Here is a 20,611-nt window from a genome sequence, read left to right as displayed (position 1 = left end):
AAATCATGTCTATCTAAATTATATTTGACTGATTTACTGAACTGATGTTTTTTTTTTTTGTTTTTTTGTTTTTTTTCCATCGCGTCCAAATCAGACTGTATAGACTGTATATAAAAAAACAACCTTTGGAACTTGCTGTGATAATTTTTCAGAATAATAGCTCACAATAACTTGAACTCACTCTCACTCTCTCTCTCTCTCGCTTTTATTTTGTAAGCAAAATAACTAAAGATGATGTGATTCTGTGGATAACTTTTGCCGTGACACCAGGAGCTCATGGTCTTATAATACATCCATGCAGGCGCTGTTGTCGACCACAGTTTTATATCATAACCAAAGATACTCTACGCAGAAGATGCACTACAGGCAGTGCCAATGGTATGAATGATGTACACTTCCTGTCTCCTAAGTGGGCATGGTTGCGATTGCATTCATGTCAAAGCATAACCATACAATACTATTTATGGTTTGCATTTGCTTGTATTTCGCTTCCAAAAACAGTCACATTATAATAATAGTAATAGTATTACTGAGCAAAGAAATGCACATTTTATTTCACTTTAAACGTTTAATTCATGGTTTCACATTGGAAAGCAGCGTCTGCAGCACTGCAGCAGTGAAACCAGACCCAGGACCGACAGAGACCGGAGGATCGTGATCTCGCGAGAGTGTATTGCTGGGACAGAGACAGGTCTGAATAAAGTTAATTCCCCCCCATATCTGTCGGTCTGAAAAATTATATTTTAGTGTGAGAAGGTTAGTAACACGAATGGCTGGTGGAAAATTGATCCCGTTTTATATTTGTCTGTGGGACGAATCTGTCATAATCTGTGATCTCGTTTACTTCTCCCATTGGGATGGATGGACTCAGACCCGCCGTCAGTCCCCTAAAGGGGCGGAGGGGCGGAGGGGGGGGGGGGGGGGGGGGGGAGAAACCAGAAACCCATGTGACACAGTTACAGGAAATAATCTTAACTATTTCTTGCAGTGATTTTCTGGACAGTTTCTGTACCTGACAGAATAAACTGTGGGTAGTTGAGCTCGAATAAAAAGGGAGGACTCGCATCTTATTGACGCACTGACGTACAGTGCGTGACGAACCAGGAAATAAAAGTAAACAACGCACAGGAAGACGAAAATGTTATGCAGCGTTAGTCATCCGTTCTCGTTCCGACTTTGCGATTTTTCTGGTGCTTTATTAATAATGCATGAAGGACTTATATCCCACTAACGACAGGGAGCCAGTTAGAGACAGGCTGAAAACTGGTAAGACACCCGTAGAGTTGAGAGGAGGCGGGTGCGGCAGCCGCTGATGATAGCTAGCTCGGTATGGCAAGTTCCTGTATTATTTGAATTTGTTTACAGGATGAAATGCCCTCACGACCATGGCTTAAAAACATCTCCTTGACGTTAGGTTTGTCCGACGAATAAAACACCATCTTGCCCCAACGCACCCCCCCCCCCATACCTTCTTTCATTTTTAGCTGCGATTTGCCTAAGTGTGTTCGCGTGTTTTCACTTATTAATTTTTCAGATTTAGCTATGTTAGCCATCAGATCGTCAGAGGAGGAGTCCACTGAGATTGAGGAGATGGACACCTCAGAGCCCAACTGGTGCTGGTTCTACTTGGCTGAGTGTGGAGTTTGGCACATGTTTGAGGTAGTACACGGATCATGACAACACACTTTCTAACAGTCTTTATACTGCATCCCCCGCCTATTGCCCCTCCCTCGGTGATACTTTAACTATGAACTGTTGGTGAAGAAAACATTTGATGATTTCACCATGTGCTCTAGGATGTTGTGAAGGGCATCCCCCCCCCCCCCCCCCTCCCATTTTCAGATATTTTATAGACTACACAATTAATTCTGAAGATAATTGGAAGATTCATTGATAATGATAATTGGTTACTGGCCTATTGTTCGCCTTAATTTTATATATTTTTTACACTGTTAGACAATATTGAAAATGCTTTCCTTAAGTCTAATACAACATCTTCAAATTAACCCAAATTGGAAAATATGCAATTTACCATCACATAAAACAAAGAAAAGCAGCGAACACTCACAGTGGAGAAGTTGGAATGACTGAAGTGATGAACGGATTGTCTAAATAGACTAACTGATTAACTGAATAATCATTTCAGTTTTCCAATAAACAAATTCATTTTTCTCAATTTCTCTGTCAGATTGATCCAAGTGCAGCCTGCTCTGTGACCAGTGCTCAGATTGAGCAGTGCTACAACAGGAACCAACGCGGTATTATGGAATTCTACACAGCCAAGTATACCTATAGATTGGACTTTTCAGGTATAACGATGAAAGAGCAATTTTTTGCATGACACCGCACTGTCCAAGTAGAACTAAAGCCATTTATGCAGACAGAGAACATTCAGCCTTAAGATTCTTGAGAGGAAAGTGGTAGTAAAATTCTGGTGAGGACGTTATACTGTATTTGAGATAATCCTGTTATAGAAATTGTAGGTGAATATAATTTTCTGTAGGCCTTATTTTAATTAAATTATTTGCCAGTTATGCGACAGATCAATGTCACAACAGGGAAGCAGCGGCCAATCAAACGCTCCCTCCACTCTGCAACTGGCTTCAGGTAAGATTTGGTGGTTAAAGTGAACATGCAAAAGACTTTTTTTCTGTCTTCACTTCATCCCCTCATTCAGCGGAAAAGAAATGTTAGAGACAAAGTTAAAGGGAACAGGGTGAGGTAGGGAGTAAGGAGTGCATCCTTTACATGACAGGTCAGGGTTCAAGCATCTACCAACCTCAGGAATCCTTGAGGTAAGCACTAAATTCCTATCAGCTCTGCAGGGAGCTGCCCTGCTGCTGACCTCCAGTTTTGGTGCAGGAATTAAGAGGATTTCTCCATCAGAAACACATACCATAGAATAAGGTTCTCTTTTTTGCATGCTTTTCCTAAATGACACTGGTGCAATGACATAACACAAACGTTTGTAGTCTTGTGTTGTTGTAACAATCTCTGTTTTCACTTATTCTGTCAGATTTATTTGTGATAACCTTGCCTTGCCTGTTCCTTGTCATTGGGAGAGAATCAATACAGATGAGCCCTATCAGGTCAGTAAGATAACACACATTGTTCTGATGTACACTAATTTGGTTTTATCACACATTGTTGGTACTAGTTTCTACACATACATTAACACATATGTGTTTACACTGATTATTTCCATAAAAACACAATTCATATAGAGTATCATGCTTAACCAATTAATAACACTGCAAGTGTATTTACATGTATTTACATGGGAACAAATATCTGACCATTGGGACAGGAATTCAAATAACATGAATGTTTATATGTTAAATTTAAATGAGATATTTAATAAACACATTCTCAGTATTTTAAATTTCCAACTAAGCTTTGACAGTGTACCTCGCCCATTACTTGACTGTTTTACCCAAGTGTGATTGTGGTTTTGCAGCTCATCCAGCTTGGCAGAGACACATATGAGTTTAAAGAAGTAGCCAGACTGTATGAAAGGACTATGGACCATCCAATCAAATCTATCCAGAGGATTCAGAACCTGGACTTATGGGAGTTCTTCTGCAGGTAGACAATTGTTGTATTGCTGTGAGCCGACTACATAGAGTCTACGGTGCTCATTTGGGTTAGCAGAGGATTCTGCTGTGATGGACTTGGTGATTTCATTCTGATTTGATTCTGGTTTGCTGTCCATGACACATACTGTGAGAAATACAATGGTGCTTTTCTCCAGCAGCTCCACAGGCAAAGTCTGTCCTCCTTTAAAACAAACAAACAGAATGAAACCAAGGTTAGGGCGTTCTGGTCTTTGCAGAAGTATTTCATTGATTGTGCTCTAACATGTCAAACCACAGTAAGTTTGCCTTTGTCCATGAAAGTCAGTTATGCCGTAGTTTTGAGCACATCCCTCTAGCTCCTTGTCGCTTGAAAATACACTCATCCAGCAACAAAGTGTTGATCAGTGCTCTGTGTTGTGTTGTCATTACTTGGTTCTCCCCTAAGGAAGAAAACACAGTTGCGAAAAGTCAAGCGCACATTGGATATTGAGGAGCGAATGCTGTTTCATGGCACAGGACACAGCAACATACAAGCTATATGTACATTCAACTTTGACTGGCGGCTGACAGGAAGCCATGGCGATGTCTATGGCAAAGGTAGATCCCTCTGTGTTGTGATGTAACATCATGAAACAATTCACTACACATTTTTTGTTAGAATCTAACATTTCCCTCACACTTCTTTCTTCCAGGGAGCTACTTTGCACGGGATGCTAAATACTCCAGTAAATTCTGTCACACCACAGGGAAGCACAACACCACCCTCCAAAGACACGGACTCGCCCCACCAATATTTGCAAGTGAGCCACCATATAAGACCATGTTCCTGGCTAGAGTGCTTGTTGGAGAATACACAGTCGGTCATCCTATGTACTGCAGACCACCCTCCAAGGACGCCAGCTTCACCAACTTTTACGACAGTTGTGTGGACGATATGGCCAATCCAAAGATTTATGTAATTTTTGACAGCAATCAGATTTACCCAGAGTATCTGATTGAGTTCTACTGACGCCTAAGAGAAGATATGTACTTTTTTACAGAGGCTGGATCTCCAACATGGAAATGGGATGGGATAAAATTGAAAAAGACATAACTGGAGCATGGGTCATCTAAAGTGCCTTTGGGGATATTGGATAAATGAGAAGACAATAAAGACTTTGTGCACAGTTTGTATGCTGTACAGACTATTCTAAGGCAGGATGTTTCTGTGACGTTACAAGTATGAAATTAATGACCGAAGATCAGTCTGTGTGGAAATTTTGTATTAAATGCAGAGTCTGTGCTTGCTTGTTCAATATCTGTTGTTTAAACTAAGAGCGGCACTCGCAGCCTGTAGTTTATAGGTGATGTCCTGCCATCAGCCACAGCCCTTCCACTAAACCACACACACAGTGCCACGCATGAGCTTATTTACAAGTCATGTAGACATGATTCCAAATGAGAAAAATCAAAAATCCCAACATGTTCCCACTCGCTCATTTAGCACCGTGGTCTTTTCGTGACATCAACATCTGTGTGTACGTAGTACAATGTATTATGTAGGCACAGATTTTATTTTGTTTTTATTCATAAAAACACTTCTACCTCTGATTTTTTTTAACCATGCATCAGTGCACTTTTCCCCCCTTTCCATGAAAGGTTTTGTGATTGTGTCACAATGACATAAAGTTAAGTTTCACATGTGAATTCAGATCATCTGAGTGTGTTGTCACCATCACCTGCTAACATCTTTCTATAAGGAATAAGCAGGAAATGTTTGCACCTTGTGTAAATGTATTAAAAAAAAAAAATCTATGTAGCCAGCACATGTATAGTACTGTAATGAAAATAACTGTAATATTGCTTTGCTGTGTGCAGTTGTTGAGTTCATTGTATGATTGTGTTTGTGTGTTTTTGCGCAAAAGAGTCTCTATAAGTTTACCACCAGGTGTTGTGACAGTACAAGAATGGATCTTGAGCAGCTCTTGCATTTCCTCATTGTAAATGCAGACAAGTGAAGAAACAACCCAATGTCTTCAGTCATAACACTACAGCTGTGTGTGTGTGTGTGTGAGTGAATATGGGGGTGTGAAGCTATATGTGTGTGTGTGTGTGTGTGTGTGTGTAATTTGCACATGTTTGAACTAATAAAATTTTAAACATAAGCATAATCTTTTTTTTTTTCTTGTGGAACATCTTGGAGAGAAGACTGTTGATAAAGGTCATGCTGGTAGCAGTGTCCTCTTGCATTCACAAGTGAGAAATCCCGCCTCCCTCAGAGGGCGTGGCTATGAATGACAGGAGCCATATGAGCAGGAAACACCTATGTCAACTTTAATAGCTACCTGAGCAAATCAGAGAGAGTAAAGGCCAGTCTTAACTTATTTATTTAGCTTTTCTTGTAATATAATTTAATTTCTGTCACGCAGCACTATGTGGAGAAATGAGGATATTGAATTAATGGACACATCAGACACCCCATGGTGCTGGTATTACCTGGCAGACTGTGGAAGGTGGCATAAATTTGAGGTAAATGGTTTTGTACTTTCCTTTAGATCACATTCAATCTGTCATTTTACAAAAAAAAAAAGAATATAGGGCTGCATGTCTGTAACCTATGTGCCTATCCTGCAGGATGATCCCACTAACCCCCAGAGTGAGGATATTGAAAGATATTACCTGAGAAACCCAAAAGCTGTTTTAAATCAATTGTCATCTGACTGTCACAGCAAGATCGATTTCTCAGGTATTTGAGTGCACTTTCCTTTTTTTTCACATGAAGTCCTTGTTTACCTTTGGAGAGCTTGTCTGATGTGTTTCATGTGTTCCCCGTGCAGCGATGATGCAGACAGATATCACCACAGGAAGGCAAAGACGAATCAAACGGAGCTACAACATTGAGAGAAGGTGAAACGGGGCTTAAGAGACATAAATATAACGGTTCACACTTACAACAAATCTTTAGTATTGTTTCTCGCAAAATGAAAGTGAAACTTGTCGGCACTATGTAAATTCCCCTCCCACAGCTGTTCGTGTTGCTGCGCTCCTCCGGTCTTCTGGGAGATGGTTGATCCTACATGTCCCTATCAGGTGATCACTGAATTTTACTGAGCAAATTATGACCAAGGAATTAAAAAAAAAAAAAAAAAAAAAATGTGTATATAGTATATATTATTTCTGTAGTCTGAGTGGTTTCAAGATATTGGGGTTCAAAATGTTCAAATTGTTGAAAAAATAGTTTATTTAACACAAAGTCAATGCATTAGCTACGAAAAATGAGTCAAGATACAGGTCACAGACAAAAATTCAGCCACATTAAATTTAGATGCAAAAAAAAAAACATCTTTTTGTTCATTTTCATCTACAGATCTGAACTGATAAAGTTTTACTAACCATTCAATGCAATTCAAAACAAACAAAATCCAACTCAGAATAGGCTCAGTTTTCCACTGATTTTTTTTTTTTTGTACAATCCGTCCGTCTGTTGTTGTCTTATTTTCAGTGCTCTTCTGGCCTATTTCCTGCTCTCAAACTTACTTCTACTTCTTTGCGTGGACAAGTTTGTGTTATCAGTGTCAGTGTCTGACCTCTGAATGATGCAGCAAGTCACCAGTTATCCAGCCAGAAACTGAATTTATTTCATATTCCAACACATTCAAATTTTGGTCCCCGTCACTGTCATCTTAGAGTTGTCAACTAAAGAAGTTTCTCAGAAAGAAGCATGTTTTTTTTTTTTTTTTTTTCATGAAACATCCGACGCAGGGATTGGAATTCAAACTGTACATGCCTTAATGTTCTTTTCATATTTTACAGTTAATCCCTCTGAGCGAACTCACCCCTGAGTATCACACTGTGGCAGGTTATGTGAAGAAGGATGGGCTGCTGGACAGATCCATTGTATCAATCAGCAGGATACAGAATTTGGACCTTTGGGAAATGTATTGTTGGTAAGAAGGTCTTTAACTTGAGCTCTCTCCAATTTCTTCATTATTCCCCTTTATTATTACCATTATTCATTTTTATTTTCTTTGTCTCCAAGCAAAAAGAAACAGTTAATGAGGATTCAAGGTGTCCAAGAAATTCAAGAGAGGAGACTCTTTCATGGGACTGACATCAAAAATGTGGATAGCATTTGCAAGTATAACTTCGATGTACGTTTAGCTGGACAACATGGCACCTCATATGGCAAAGGTAATGTAATTATTCAGTAGCTGTCTGCACAACAATATAGAGAATACATACAATATGTGAAGTTGGTGTCACCAGAATTCCCTCTGCTGATCTGGCTTTCTTTGTTTTTATTTAGGAGTATATTTTGCAAAACATGCAACATACGCGGACAGATACAGCGTGGGCAGCACCGCCCCTTTGCCACTGTATGGCGGGGGAACAGCAAGCATACTCGGAGACACTAAAATAATATTTTTGGCTCGGGTGATGATCGGAAAATCAACTCTTGGAAAATCTAATTTCCAAAAACCTGATCATGGAAATATTGAAAACTCTCACTACAGCTGTGTGGATGATATCAAGCATCCAAATATTTTTGTCATTTTTGATCCAAATCAAATATATCCAGAGTATTTGATTCAGTACAGATGAAGTCAGGAGAGGATCCGGATCTGTCAACATATCTACCTCAAACTGTCTGGGTGAAAACTGCTAGCGACTCCTGATGGCTTTGAAGAAGTTTTTACTGCATTTTTACAAAACTATTATATGGAGGTAAGATTTCAAGAATGGCAATGACATACACTTAGCTATTTTAAAAAATAAAGTAGTCCTACAATTGTTACTAGCACTGTCTTTAAAAAAGCATTAAGACTGGCCGACTTCTGCCACATTTATTTACAGTTAGTTAAGATTTAAGAAAGGGCATTACATAGATCTATATTTGATCTCAAAACAGAAGAGTTTAATAAAGTAGTAAGGAAAATAAGCAAACCAATGTCTACATGTGTTTATTTCTGCTCCAATTTTTCATCATCTGTACTGCAGCTGGGGATTAAAAAAAAAAAAAACTAAACAATTCTGGAGACTTATCTCATCATGGTGAAATTGTGCAGACTAATGGGACAGGAGTTCTTCTTCCAAGCTGAGAACATTTTGTCAGTGTCAAGGTAATTCGGTGACGGTCACTATATCCAAAGGTGTAGAGAAAAAAAGAACTGTTTCTATTTATTACAACTTTCTTCATTTTTCAAATTGTAAACAAACATAGGGTAAAAACAGGGCTAAATTTGTAGCTTTCAGTGTAACTCAATGTGACAGTCACAGTTGAAATTTTCCAGTGCACTTAAAGGTTTCTTTTTCTCCTCAGAACTATTAAGTAACACTCTCAGCAGGTACAAGGAAATTGAAACTTGGCTCACACAAGCTAGGAAACGTATTGCACTGTTCTCTGTGGGCGTACAATTTCACCTCAGCCCAGTTCGTGACATCAAAGCTGAGGTTTTCCTGTCACAACGTAGCACTGCACTGACATCACTGGCCCGGGGTGTGCTGGAGTTGTGACCACATCCCTAATAAAATTAAACATTACAATAGTTTTATGACGTGCAATTAAGTTTGTTTGTTTTGGTCCCTGTGCCTATCCCTAGGAAACGAATGGAGCAAACTGTTTCTAAGCGAAATGGTCAGCAGGGGTCACTGTTGACAAAGGGAACGTTTTAGAAAAAGCGGTCGCTCTCTTGGCATAGGTCAACATTGGCTGGTCCACATTAAGGGCAGCGTTTTGACATTTTTAATAATGGCATGTTTTTGCCATTATTTCTGCACAAAACTCCTTCAGTGAGTCAGCAGTTCATCAAAATATTTTCAGAGAACCAGCAGTCCAACTTCATGCTGGCATCATAATGATTGGTTCACTTACTCAAGCACTTTCCTTCAGTGCAGTTTTTAGGTACTTGTTCTTTACTTGAGTAATTTAATTTCATGGTACTTTATACGTCTACTCCACTTGATTTTACAGATTAGGATTCTGCATTGTAATACACTGCTAAAGATGAAACCAGCGGGTCCCAGCCTTTCTGGCTTGTAACCCCTCACCAAAAAGCAGATGTGTGTGAGTTGTTAGCAGTTCCACCAAAGAGATAACTTCTCAGGACGGTTTAATTAACAGTTTGAGGCTCAAAATTATGCAATATTTCACAAAAAAGCAAAGATTACAGAAAAGTCTAAATAAATTAAATAAGATTTGTGTAGCAGAACTTTGTATTTTCTTCTTTTCAACACCATTAATCAGATTTAATTAGTGACCCTTTGGAGGGGTTGCTTCAGTATCAGTATCAACAATAATTTCATTTTTAGCAATATATCAGTCACAGGGCCCATTTCTCAGCAGAATCTGCACTTTTACTAGATTTTGATAATGCTTCCATACTTCTGCTCAAGTAGGATTAGTCTGTAGTTACTTCACTAAAAGATCTGAGCAATTCTTCCACCAGTAGTTATTTAAAAAAAAAAAAAAAAAAAAAAAAAAAAACTTCACTGTCCTTCTTGTCCGTCTTCTGAATAAAACAGCTGCTTCACATGCCACATGATTACTATGTTAAAAGTTCAAATAAAAGTTAAGCTTTTAGTGACAGCTATTGAAATAGGTAAGGCAGCAATGAAGGGTACAGCTTTCAGCCACTCACCAAAGTTAATGTTTCACTTTGGTCTATTGTCCCTGAAATTTACTTTGCTGAAACACTAAGACTTAAGACACTAACCATATGTTTCCCGTCTTCCGACATGCTTACCTTGCAGGCGTAGTGGGAGGAAATCTTTCATCTGTCCTGGGCGTACCTAACATCCTTTCCTATAGTCTAATTTTAGTAGTTTATTTTACTATGTAGGTGCAGGTGTTGCTCCCAGCATTAGAAGCCACAGTTAGTTGGCTGTGAAGTGTAGAAACAAGGATATGACTGATCCCATTGGATTCTGGAACAGAGGATCCTGCAGGCTGTTTACCCTTTTAGCAGGAAGCAGAAGAGGTTATCAAAGTGTTTCCTCATTGGGTGTCAAGCTAGCGTGACCTGGGAAATACAGAGGAAAGATGGGGTCAGGTGTATGATTATAAAAGCTCTGCTTCTTTTTTTCTGCAATGGTCATATAGGACATTACGTTCATGCACTATTCTGATGAACTGTATCACTATGGATAGACAATAGTTGTAAAACTGTCATAGAATTCCTTTACGAAATGTTATAATCCAAGTTTAATACATTTTTGTTTTTATAATATGTTTTTTTAAATCGTGAATGGCAGTAATGATTTTTGTATTTGCGTTCAAAATCAAAATCAGAGTACTGTCCAGTCAAATTTCCACCAAAAAGATTTTTTTGAGCATATTTTGGATCAGAAAAAATATTTCACTATATTAAATCTAAGAAAATCTAAATGATTTGCACACATTCCTTGCACATGCAATATTTTATACCCCAGTGCACATTCTGTGTATGTGACTTTTTTATTGGCATGATATTGGCAGTTTTTGTAGAAGGAACTGTTTTTCAGAGCCAGGCCATCATCTCTCATTAAACTGCTTGAGATGATTGAATTGGTCCTTTGGGTAAGATGGATGGATTCGGTGATGAGTCTCGCAGATGGTCTTTCAAAGTATGCTTCTTTCTACGCATAAGAAACAAATTTTTATTATTATAACATAACAAAATGTGTCTTTACGGTTCCAGCGCAAAACTTTGAAATGTTTATAACTGGGACTTCAAGTTCTTGCAAGTCAATAAGTGAGTCAAGTTTGATATCTTCTTAAATATTCCCAGCCTGATGTGCCCAAAGTCTGGCGTGTGATTAGAAACTCTTTGATGTCTGCTGGATCAGATGATGTCAACATGTTGAGTGTGTGAATCGACCAAGTCTAATTAATGCATCTTCTCAGAAAACTGTGTGTCACATAGAGTTACTTTCAGTCTCTGACACAGTTGCCCACCAATGAAACCAAGATTAAGTAAGACTAGGACTGGAGAGAAATTGATTCCTTCGTAACATTTCAACATTTGAAACATTGAAAAATATCTTTGGAAATGCAGCAAAGCCTGCTAGTTCAGGAAATGCAGTCACAATACACGCACATGATACTCTTCTCACTGCATCACACTACATATCCAAAAACAGGCAGTCTTTTTAAGCAGTCAGTAATGCTCTGCCTGATCTATTGTACTAATATTTTTGCTAATTTTATGCTAAATTTAACTTCATGCTGCTCCTGTTGCTATGGTGTTTTATATGCCAGATTGCCTGCAAATGGTACTATAAATAGTACTGTAACTTGCCCTGCTCCTGGTAACTCTGTTACCTGTCATATCAGCTGTGTCACATCTGTACAAATCTGTTGTTGGCAGTTTGGGACCTCAACCAAACTAAGATCCTGAGAACCTCCTTCACTTCAACAACAAATTTGCTGCCTGTGCTTTAATATCATGAGTTCATGTTTGGGTTCAGGTCCAGGTCTGTGTGCTGTAAGCTATTAGGCCGCGAAGTTAGTGTATATTAGCTTTTAGGCATGTAAACAACTATTCTCTTGAACACAGTCAGCGTATTTTCCTGTGCCATGTGGAGACTCTGTGTCATGCTGTTGTATTATTTGGTATTATTGTCACTCCCCAAGTAGTTTTTGGGCTTTTACAGGCAGTGGAGAGATGAAAGGAAATGAACCACAGGTTCACCCTGTCACTCCCCAGTCGACAGAATGACTGGATCACAGCCAAATGTCAACTCTGTACATGAACTGTATTCATATATGCATAGGCTTGCTGATGTTGGAGGACATCACACTGCTGAAAGCAAAAATCGTGTTTTTATTTTGGAAAAAGTTTCACTTTTCGTTACAAAACACAAAACACATTTTCAGCTACACATTTTCTATAATTTAACCGAACATCACAATCATCGAAAACATCTAATGTCATTTTAAGAAGCTCTCTCTGTGTCACAAATCCATTCTGTGACAGGAAACACAACCTGATGTCCCTGAGCAGAGAGGAAAAAAAAAACACATATAATAGAAACATTTTAATGTCATTGTCATGTTGCCTACTGTAGCCTATTTGGAGGAATGAGAGCAGATGGGATAACTTGACAGTGAAATGGCACAGTGTTGGCTTTTTCACATAAAATAACATTTTTTTTTATAACGTATTAATAAATTAAATTCAATCATTTGATCACATGAAATGAAACATCTTCATTTGACACAAGGAACATATACACATAAGTGACTACAGTTCTTGCTTGGCACGAGAGGCTTTAAGACTCAGTACAAGCTTTGGCACCGCTGAGGAGTTTTCTTATGATCCGTTTTCATTTTTACAGTCTCAAGCACTTAAACTGCACCTGGTTCAAACCATCTTCAGTGACTCGGACAACAGAATGTGACTGGCTGTGCATTATGCTTTCACCTGTTCTTTTACTTGGTGGGAGCAATTAACTATTGAGCACTGTGTTAGATGGTAGTAAATGAAGATGTCTCAGCACTGGCATGCTTTTAATGCTATGTATTTACTGTTTTAAGATAACAAAAATAATTATAAATCAAGGCTAGGTCACCCTGAGGGAAATCAATCAGGGATTTCATTGTGAATTCTTTTAAAAAGTGTACTCCACCGATTTCCCATTGCACTCCTATAATATTGTCAGACTCAAAGTTGACAGTTAGCGAAAGAAGTTCTTCTTTTCTTCCTTGTCAAAACCCTGTCCCTCCATCACCAGTAATACAACTCCACCACTTCGGTAGGATATTCATGTGTGTTATGCTAGTAGTGGCTAATGTAGCCCTGAGCTGCCTCAAGCAGAGATGAGGAGCGGGCTACAGAGGTCTGGTAAGCTCTTTCTAACCTGCCCTGACTGAAGCTGATTCAAGGGACTTCACTTGAGGATTTTGTGCAGCTCAATCTGGAGCCACAGAAGACTTTACACTTTTTCCAGATATGAAGTGGTGCTTCCCAAGACGTGCAAACAGACTTTTATGTATAAAATCGGAGGAGTTCTCCTGTAAGACAAACCAGCAAATGATGGTCATTCACCCAACAGTGCTGACAACTTCAAAACCCAAATCTGCACAAATAATTTTAATACTTTTGCTACATTCTTGTTCAGATTAAGTGCTCTGAAATAAACCCAAGATTTTAAATTATAGCTGATATTTGAGATCTTCAATCTCAAGGTCTTTTTTTGGACTTTGCAGTTATTTGCCTTTGACTCCACTGTATCATTTAGCAACTGAGGATCATACTATAAAACTATACAAAAGATGACATTAGTTTTAGTAGTTGGAGCCACCGTATAGTGCCGATGGTGATGCATCGTTTGGCAGAACTTGTCCCTTGAATCGCAAACATGCCGAGTCTCAAACTGTCTACCACAAGCATCACAGGACACAGCTCTAAAGGAATTGTCTTTCCTTTCTTGTACAGAGAGCTTTTAGCTTCCAGCTCTTTCCTGCTTCATTCCCCGCAGGTCACTACATCATCACTCAGGCAACAGTGCAGCACCTCTCTGTGTTCAAAGCTCGCTCTTGTGCATCCCGAGCCCATGCTTAGTCCTGAGTCCCTGCCTCTCCATGATGTTCCACAGCTTGCGCAGGTTGGACTGGGTAATGACATCATCAGGTTTGAGCTGGAGCGCACGCAGGTAGTTGGCCTCCGCTTCGGGAAGTTTCCCATTCAGGTGGAGGATGGCACCAAGGTTCATCAGAGCAGCCGGGTACTAAGAGAGGGTAAAGGGTCAAAACAGTGGAAAAGGAGACAGAGTGGTGCATAATGCTATAATTATAGAGATGTGAAGTGTTAGGGTGCTGAGTTACAGCATCACTGCACTTGTGGCAACTGTGTCGACCTTGAATTTATCTATTTGGAAACTATTTTAAACTTGCCCTTCTCAGTTCTACATTTGGCAGTAATGTGAGACAATAATGCATTTTAGCCAACTTAAAAAGGTTTTCTAAGACTAAAAAAATCAAATATGTATTCATTTTTGCCCCAACACAATGTCACAGTAGAGTAGCAGACATGGCTAAAGACAAAAGTATGTCCTTTGACACTTTTGACACTGGACAATGATGTAGCTACAGGAAGTGTGTGGGCGAGTGTTAAGTATTTTTTATTATATGAAGGAATAAACTCATTTAGAGGTGTGATTCTTGGGTCCTATTTAATAATAAAATACCATTCGGCCCTGAACACTTTACCAGCCATCAAATCCAGGTCACAGACATGACTCCCAGATAGACATAACTAACAAACACACCCAGAAGTCATCTGCACCTCATCCTCCAGACCTGGCCTTGTTCCCAGGCCTGCATCTTCCCTGCATGACATATGCTCAGCGACTTGGAAACTAGTTCACAGACTCTGTCCCCACAACACAACTGTTCATCTCTTCTTAACCCTGATATTTCACTCGTCCACATTCCCCTTCTTAAGCAGCGTTAAAAGACAAGCCATGAGAGTGGGAGCTTGTTTTTTTTTTTGTTTTTTTCACTTAATGTAACAAATGAATACTTATGGAGCTGGAAGATTTCCAGCAGTCGCCTGGAAGTTGCTGGTAAATTAAGTAATTAACACAGTTTTACAGTGAGATGAGATGCAGTGCAGTACTGTCACTGCCTTTTTTCACCTAGTGCAACAAATAAATGTATTTATTCAAAACCTTGCTCTGATTTTTTTTTTTTTTTTTAACCACTGAGGAGCTTTGTAAGCAGTAAAGACATACTAAGCCAGATAAATGAGGGTCCCTTTGTCATTCTAAACAACTGGGCAAGACGTAATATACAATCTGGGCTAAATCACACCAGAAGGGATCAGGGGACATTAGAAACAGAGCTGTGTACATGTGCTCTGTGTATATAAGAAGGCAGCCAGCAATAAGTCAGTAATTCCTTTTTTTTCCTCTTTTGACTGAGATTACTTTTGAAGTTGGCTTGGTCTTGCTCACAGAGATGAAACAGATCTAAGCTCTTGACCTTCAGCACGTTGGATATACAGTATTTTTATGTATTATTTAGTGTTTTTATCATAAGATCTGCCTCTGATCTTCAGCTTTTGAGATTCACCCTGCCCTATGACCAACTGTCAACCACAATCACATCTTAAGTTAAAATAAAAATATTGATGTAATTATGGTCAGCAATGTTTCTTCAATAGCCATTAAATGTATTTACATTCTGTAATTACCTCTCTATATTGTAGCTGACATTGTTACTGTTGGAGTCAAACCTAATGTAATCCAGAATATTTTTCTTATTCTTCTCCGCCTCAACACTGTATTACTGCTGCTTCAAATTAAGTTACTGCTGCTGCTTCAAATTAAAAGTGTTTAACTGCAGAAAAAAATGACTCTACAAAACAAGAGTTCTGTCAATTTAAGTGTTTTTTTCTTTTTCTTTTTTTTTTTTGTCAGTGGATTAGTTCTAATTATAACAGTGAGCTGTTCGATGATGAGCTACAGGTGACAGTCTGCACACCGGCAAACTCCTCAGCGAGGGAACCAACTTCACCCTGCTGCTGTGTGACAGACTTACACCGCCTGCTGCATGACACCACATCCCAGTTGCAATCATTTTTCACTGACTTCTTTATTAAAAACAAAGTGAGTTTGTTTGTCTGCTCTGTAAACAGACACACCCGCTGCTCTTCTGCTGTTTTGCTGTTGTATTAACCGGCACTTGCTGTTACCACGGTAACCACAGGTGTTGCCAAATGAACCAGGACTAAAATCTTAAGGATTACAATTTTAAACAGGAAAAAAAAGGGGGGGAAGTTATTCCAATGTGAGGTCATCACACCCAAAGAGCCCTTGCTGTAGGCTCGCTACTCATTTTTCCGCGCAGTCAGTAAAAACACTGCCCATTCCGCTCAGAGTACAGAGTTATATGTGAGATGAACCTCTGTCTGAGTGCTGTCAATAAGGCGTTTCGGTCTGTGCGTGTAAAATGAACGACTCCCTGGCATCTTTCTCTGGAGGCACACGATTATTGCCTTTCTCAGCACGTAGAGCCGGCGCTGAATCTTTCATGACCTGAAAGCTGCTGGATTAAGTTGATATTTGAGAGACTGTCATTCACTAAGCAGACGTGTGCAGGGGAAAATGTCAAAGACAAGAGGCGCTTTACTTGTGACAAATGACGAGTGTCTTCAGAGTGTCTGAATGTGCACATGAAGCCTTCCAGACTGAATTATAATGACAGTGACTCTGAGGTAGCCTATTTTTTTTTTTTTTTTACAGAATTGAATATAAACACATGGCTTTCCAAATTAAAATGGACAACCAGCATTCTTCTCCTCTATGTTTTACTCAGCTTTTAAGGCTTAAACAGAATATGAACAGACATGCAGACCTTATCTAAAAAGAGCCAGATGCTATAAAGCAGTGATCCCAACCAGCATTTATCCCCAGGGGATTGTTGCAGTGCAGTTGGTGGTACGTGGAGAAATTGTAGAGTAGCTCTGCTAATTTGAAGAAAATAGAAATAAAAACCAGAACACTATGCACAGCCATTGAGAGTGTGTGAAAACCAGTTAGCAAGCTAGCAGAGAAGGCTAAACATTTAAAGATAACTAACAAAGTAATGGATAAATAATTGAAATAGCCATCACAAAGGATTAAACATCTAAAGTTAGTTAAATGGAAATGGCCATACAATTTAATAGTATTAAATAACATCCAGTTTATGAATTTAAGAAGAACACAATGGAAGATGGTGGTATGAAGAGGTGCCTGAGTTCATCTACCAGGGCCGTGGGGTTACGTCAGACAAAAAAAGTCTGGAAACGCTGCTGTACAGGGTGTGGCAATATAACACAAGTTACCCCAGTGAAGGGCATGAAGATGAAAGTCTAATTCTCTCTCCTGACTGAACTGGCAACATAAATCACAGAGCAGGCCATCACAACGCAGACTAACGTGACAAATGACTGCAGGAAGCCTTGTCTCAGTCGTGTCTAAAAACACAGGGGTTTCTATGACTCTAAATTAGCACTCTCAGACCAGTCCATGGACCCTTTTCCTTTCAAGTGACTGATTCATACAAGGCAGAAACAGGATATAATAGCCCTTAACTCCCTCAAGCACATGTGTTGACATGATATCGCATAAGACTCTGTCAGTTTAACTACTGAATGTGTGACAGTAACCACTGAACTCATTTCTCTTTGGGATGTTGATGTTTGCGTGAGCACATTGGGACACCAGATCACAGCCATGAACTATGCACAGTTTCCTTTTTATATTCAGCTCTATCACTGTTCGCCAGGAACAACAGCACTATAACACGATGTCAGAATGATGGGTAATACATAGTATGTTGTAAATGAAATTTTACAGTGCAGGCGTGTGTGTGTGTGTGTGTGTGTGTGTGCATTTCCATGATAAGTGCTAACAGGCTCACCAGTCCAGGTACTTACATCTGGTCTGAGGCTGGCTGCTCGCTCGTACTGCCTCTCTGCTGCCTCATTTAGACTGGCCTGTCTGAAGAGAAGGAAAAGCAGTGGGCAGGCAGGGAGGGTAAAAATGTGCACGTAATTACTCAATTTATATGATAATACCGCACTAATAAAAATGACTATAACAATTGTAATTCATTCAATTTGTACAGTACAACTCATCACATAAATTACTGCAATTAGAGTTAGCCATCCACTGACTGAGTTAATTGGTGAGGTTACTTTTCATTTTCATTTGAATAGTCAAATTCATTGCATGTTAACCAATGTTATATAGTGGATATTGTTTTCATTTAAAGCCTCTTCACTCCGGTGCATTAGGCGTCATCACAGCTGACACATTTCTGACTCATCATTGTGTCTTATATGTCAAGGTGGGCTGGTTGCACTGTAAATTATTTATCTATAAGCCTCTACTGGGAAAAAAAACTGCCTAACTACTTCACCCTGCCATTTTTTAATGGTTAAGGTTTTCTTTCTATGCTTTTGTCTCTTCTTTCTTGTGCACAGGTTTCTTTTGAGAGATCTCAATACCAACAGGACCAACTCTTTAAATAACAGATTACATAACAAATGACTCTCTTATTTAACTGATTAATTTCAGAGACTCAAAATGTGCCAGAGTACCGCCTTAAAGGCACACACATGTTCAAAACAATTACACACTTTACACGCCATGATGCATGGATAGTGACAATATTTTATTTATATCATGTATTGTTTTTGTTGCATACTTACTGACTGGCTAATGAACAAATTCTAAGTGTTATTATTATCATTATTATTAGTATAAGATTTCATATCCTTTTGGGCCATTTGTGGTTAATTTCTAATTGACTACCAATAATTTATGAAAACACTATCTTACTCTTTGTTGCTGCAGACAAAGATGTTGCTCACCAAGCTAGAGCACTGACCTTTTTTATTCAGTAGTCTCTGAATAAACTAATGAGTACACACTGTCATTTGGTAGCCAGTGGGTGGTACAGCTCATTCCTGTAGCAATGTTTAAATGTTTTGATATGAGCTTGTAAAATACTTTAGCTTCTAACAGAACCATTAGGGAACGGTGTCAAGTGATTCATTTCTTTGGTAAGTAGCTGTGAAACAGCTGATAATGCATCTTACAGCTCATTTTGGGGCACTGATTTGTAACATTAGGTAACAGCTAATCTGCTCCACACACTCAATTTTAGTATATGTGCCAAAGTTAATACGGTTAAAGAAATCAGTCTTTCCTGACATGGTAATTACTATTTATAAGATTAGGATTCAAGTAAAATATGTCTTCAATATACTGGGTTCAGAGAAGTCCACAGCTGAAAACATAGTCATCATCTTGAAGGGTCCTTTGGTTGTTAACTGGCAGATTGAAAAAGATTCAGGAAGTCAGGTTTAGAGGAAAGCATCATTAGCCATAGGGGGAAATGTCAAGTCACTCTTTTTCATTAAACATACAATAAATAAATAAATAAAGATTCCTATGACGGCCCAGTACATTATCATCCTGTTTATGGTCAGTCAATGTACAAATTTGCACTTAAAAAGTGGCCAAGATTTCTAGCTTGCCTTACTATCAATGCAGCGGCCTCATCTTTAAATCCAGCTAATGACAGGTGTGTGTTGCATTCAATCAAACCCTAATCCTAATCCGTTTGGATTCGTGTCACAGAGAGTCTCAGCAGTCAGACCAGAACACAGAGGCATAATCTGTCATTTAGATTTACTCCTACGGTTCCAAAAGCAAACCCCAGCCAAACCCTGAGACTTTCAACTTTTTACAAATCCTCTGTGGTGTTGCTTTTATGGTGGATGCTAGAGAGCAGTAATGACTTTTCCAGATATGTAGAGCAAAAAGGAATTAAGGCACATTGCTCCAATATTCCCTTCAGTTGCTGGGAGTAGAGGACATTTCCAGTCTCTTTTGACACCCTTTAAGACTTATAAGCTGTCTGTGCACATGCTTGCCAAACTTAAAGGGAAAATTCTCCTATGGTTTCTTTACAATCCCTGCACTGAAATATCACCATGATAAACTGAAACTGTAATTCTCTTTATATATGTAATACATAATACGTTTTATGGCATCTATTTCCAAAGAGAAGACATTTACTATATTCTATAACGCTGGTATAATTTATATTTCAAAGAATGTTATGAAATGGCAGTGGTACAGAATAAACCCACAAACGGTGAAGCAGCACAGCAGCAAACTCTGGATTTCGAGAACCTGAACATTTCCTGAAGTGAAAGCTCATTCAATTTTCTGCACTGCATGCCTTTTTTCAAGTAGGGAAACTCCATTTGTAAGCAGCGTTGTTGTATGTCAGTGGTTTAGCCAACCTTAGCATGTGAGCAGCACTGAAGACCACATCAAACTCTGAGCTGTCCAGCTCCGCAGCTCTCTCTGCCATCTCTGCAGCCTCGCCAAGACGAGACTGCTCCAGCAGAAACTGACCTGAAGAAAGAGGGAGAGAGAGGAAGTGTGCTTACTACCAGGGTGTAAAAGCTCTGTTAAATAGTTTGTTTGGTTTTTTTTTTTGCCATGCTAGTCACATGGCTTCAGGGATGACAATGCCAATCTGTTGAACTATTGGTTTGTTGCTTAGTCCAGAC

At 39.1% G+C, this 20,611-nt stretch overlaps 3 protein-coding genes and 1 long non-coding RNA gene across 8 annotated transcripts in view; 2 read left to right on the top strand and 2 right to left on the bottom strand.

Annotated features, from left to right (window-relative positions):
* Positions 1–956: 956 nt before the first annotated feature.
* LOC139634861 (protein mono-ADP-ribosyltransferase PARP11-like) lies at positions 957–5,719 on the top strand. 4 transcript variants are annotated; one of them, XM_071501557.1, is made up of 9 exons: positions 957–1,266; positions 1,535–1,659; positions 2,189–2,309; positions 2,532–2,607; positions 3,017–3,089; positions 3,458–3,585; positions 4,021–4,172; positions 4,268–4,375; positions 4,616–5,719. In XM_071501557.1, exons 1-9 carry the CDS (start codon positions 1,209–1,211, stop codon positions 4,666–4,668), a joined length of 894 nt encoding a protein of 297 aa, XP_071357658.1. In that variant the 5' UTR covers positions 957–1,208; the 3' UTR covers positions 4,669–5,719. The 4 variants fall into 4 exon arrangements, with proteins under 4 accessions (XP_071357658.1, XP_071357655.1, XP_071357656.1 ...); XM_071501554.1 differs by having other exon boundaries at positions 963–1,266; positions 4,268–5,719; XM_071501555.1 differs by having other exon boundaries at positions 963–1,414; positions 4,268–5,719.
* On the bottom strand, positions 2,949–10,858 carry LOC139634863 (uncharacterized). Of its 2 annotated transcripts, XR_011694089.1 has the most exons (4): positions 10,298–10,858; positions 6,348–6,443; positions 3,882–4,015; positions 2,949–3,777 (listed from the first exon to the last, which is right to left on the bottom strand). It is a non-coding gene; the product is annotated as an uncharacterized lncRNA (long non-coding RNA). The 2 variants fall into 2 exon arrangements; XR_011694088.1 differs by lacking the exon at positions 10,298–10,858 and having other exon boundaries at positions 6,348–6,506.
* LOC139634862 (protein mono-ADP-ribosyltransferase PARP11-like) lies at positions 5,829–9,842 on the top strand. The gene is made up of 7 exons (XM_071501558.1): positions 5,829–6,083; positions 6,189–6,300; positions 6,392–6,461; positions 6,581–6,644; positions 7,368–7,501; positions 7,594–7,745; positions 7,861–9,842. Exons 1-7 carry the CDS (start codon positions 5,988–5,990, stop codon positions 8,154–8,156), a joined length of 924 nt encoding a protein of 307 aa, XP_071357659.1. The 5' UTR covers positions 5,829–5,987; the 3' UTR covers positions 8,157–9,842.
* A 1,477-nt stretch (positions 10,859–12,335) lies between the features above and the next one.
* Positions 12,336–20,611, bottom strand: part of LOC139635255 (protein O-mannosyl-transferase TMTC2-like) — a 57,286-nt gene continuing 49,010 nt past the window's right edge. The window contains exons 10-12 of the mRNA XM_071502390.1: positions 20,339–20,453; positions 17,957–18,020; positions 12,336–14,261 (exon numbers count right to left, since the gene is read on the bottom strand). Of these exons, the coding sequence (XP_071358491.1) occupies positions 14,058–14,261; positions 17,957–18,020; positions 20,339–20,453 (383 nt within the window). The 3' untranslated portion in view covers positions 12,336–14,057. The remainder of the gene's footprint in view (positions 14,262–17,956; positions 18,021–20,338; positions 20,454–20,611) is intronic.

This window comes from Trachinotus anak, unplaced genomic scaffold (assembly GCF_046630095.1).
Source record: "Trachinotus anak isolate AG129_WGS33_773 ecotype Australia unplaced genomic scaffold, CSIRO_AGI_Tana_v1 ptg000018l, whole genome shotgun sequence".
Lineage (NCBI taxonomy): Eukaryota > Metazoa > Chordata > Actinopteri > Carangiformes > Carangidae > Trachinotus > Trachinotus anak.
This window is presented reverse-complemented; position numbering and strand designations above follow the sequence as displayed.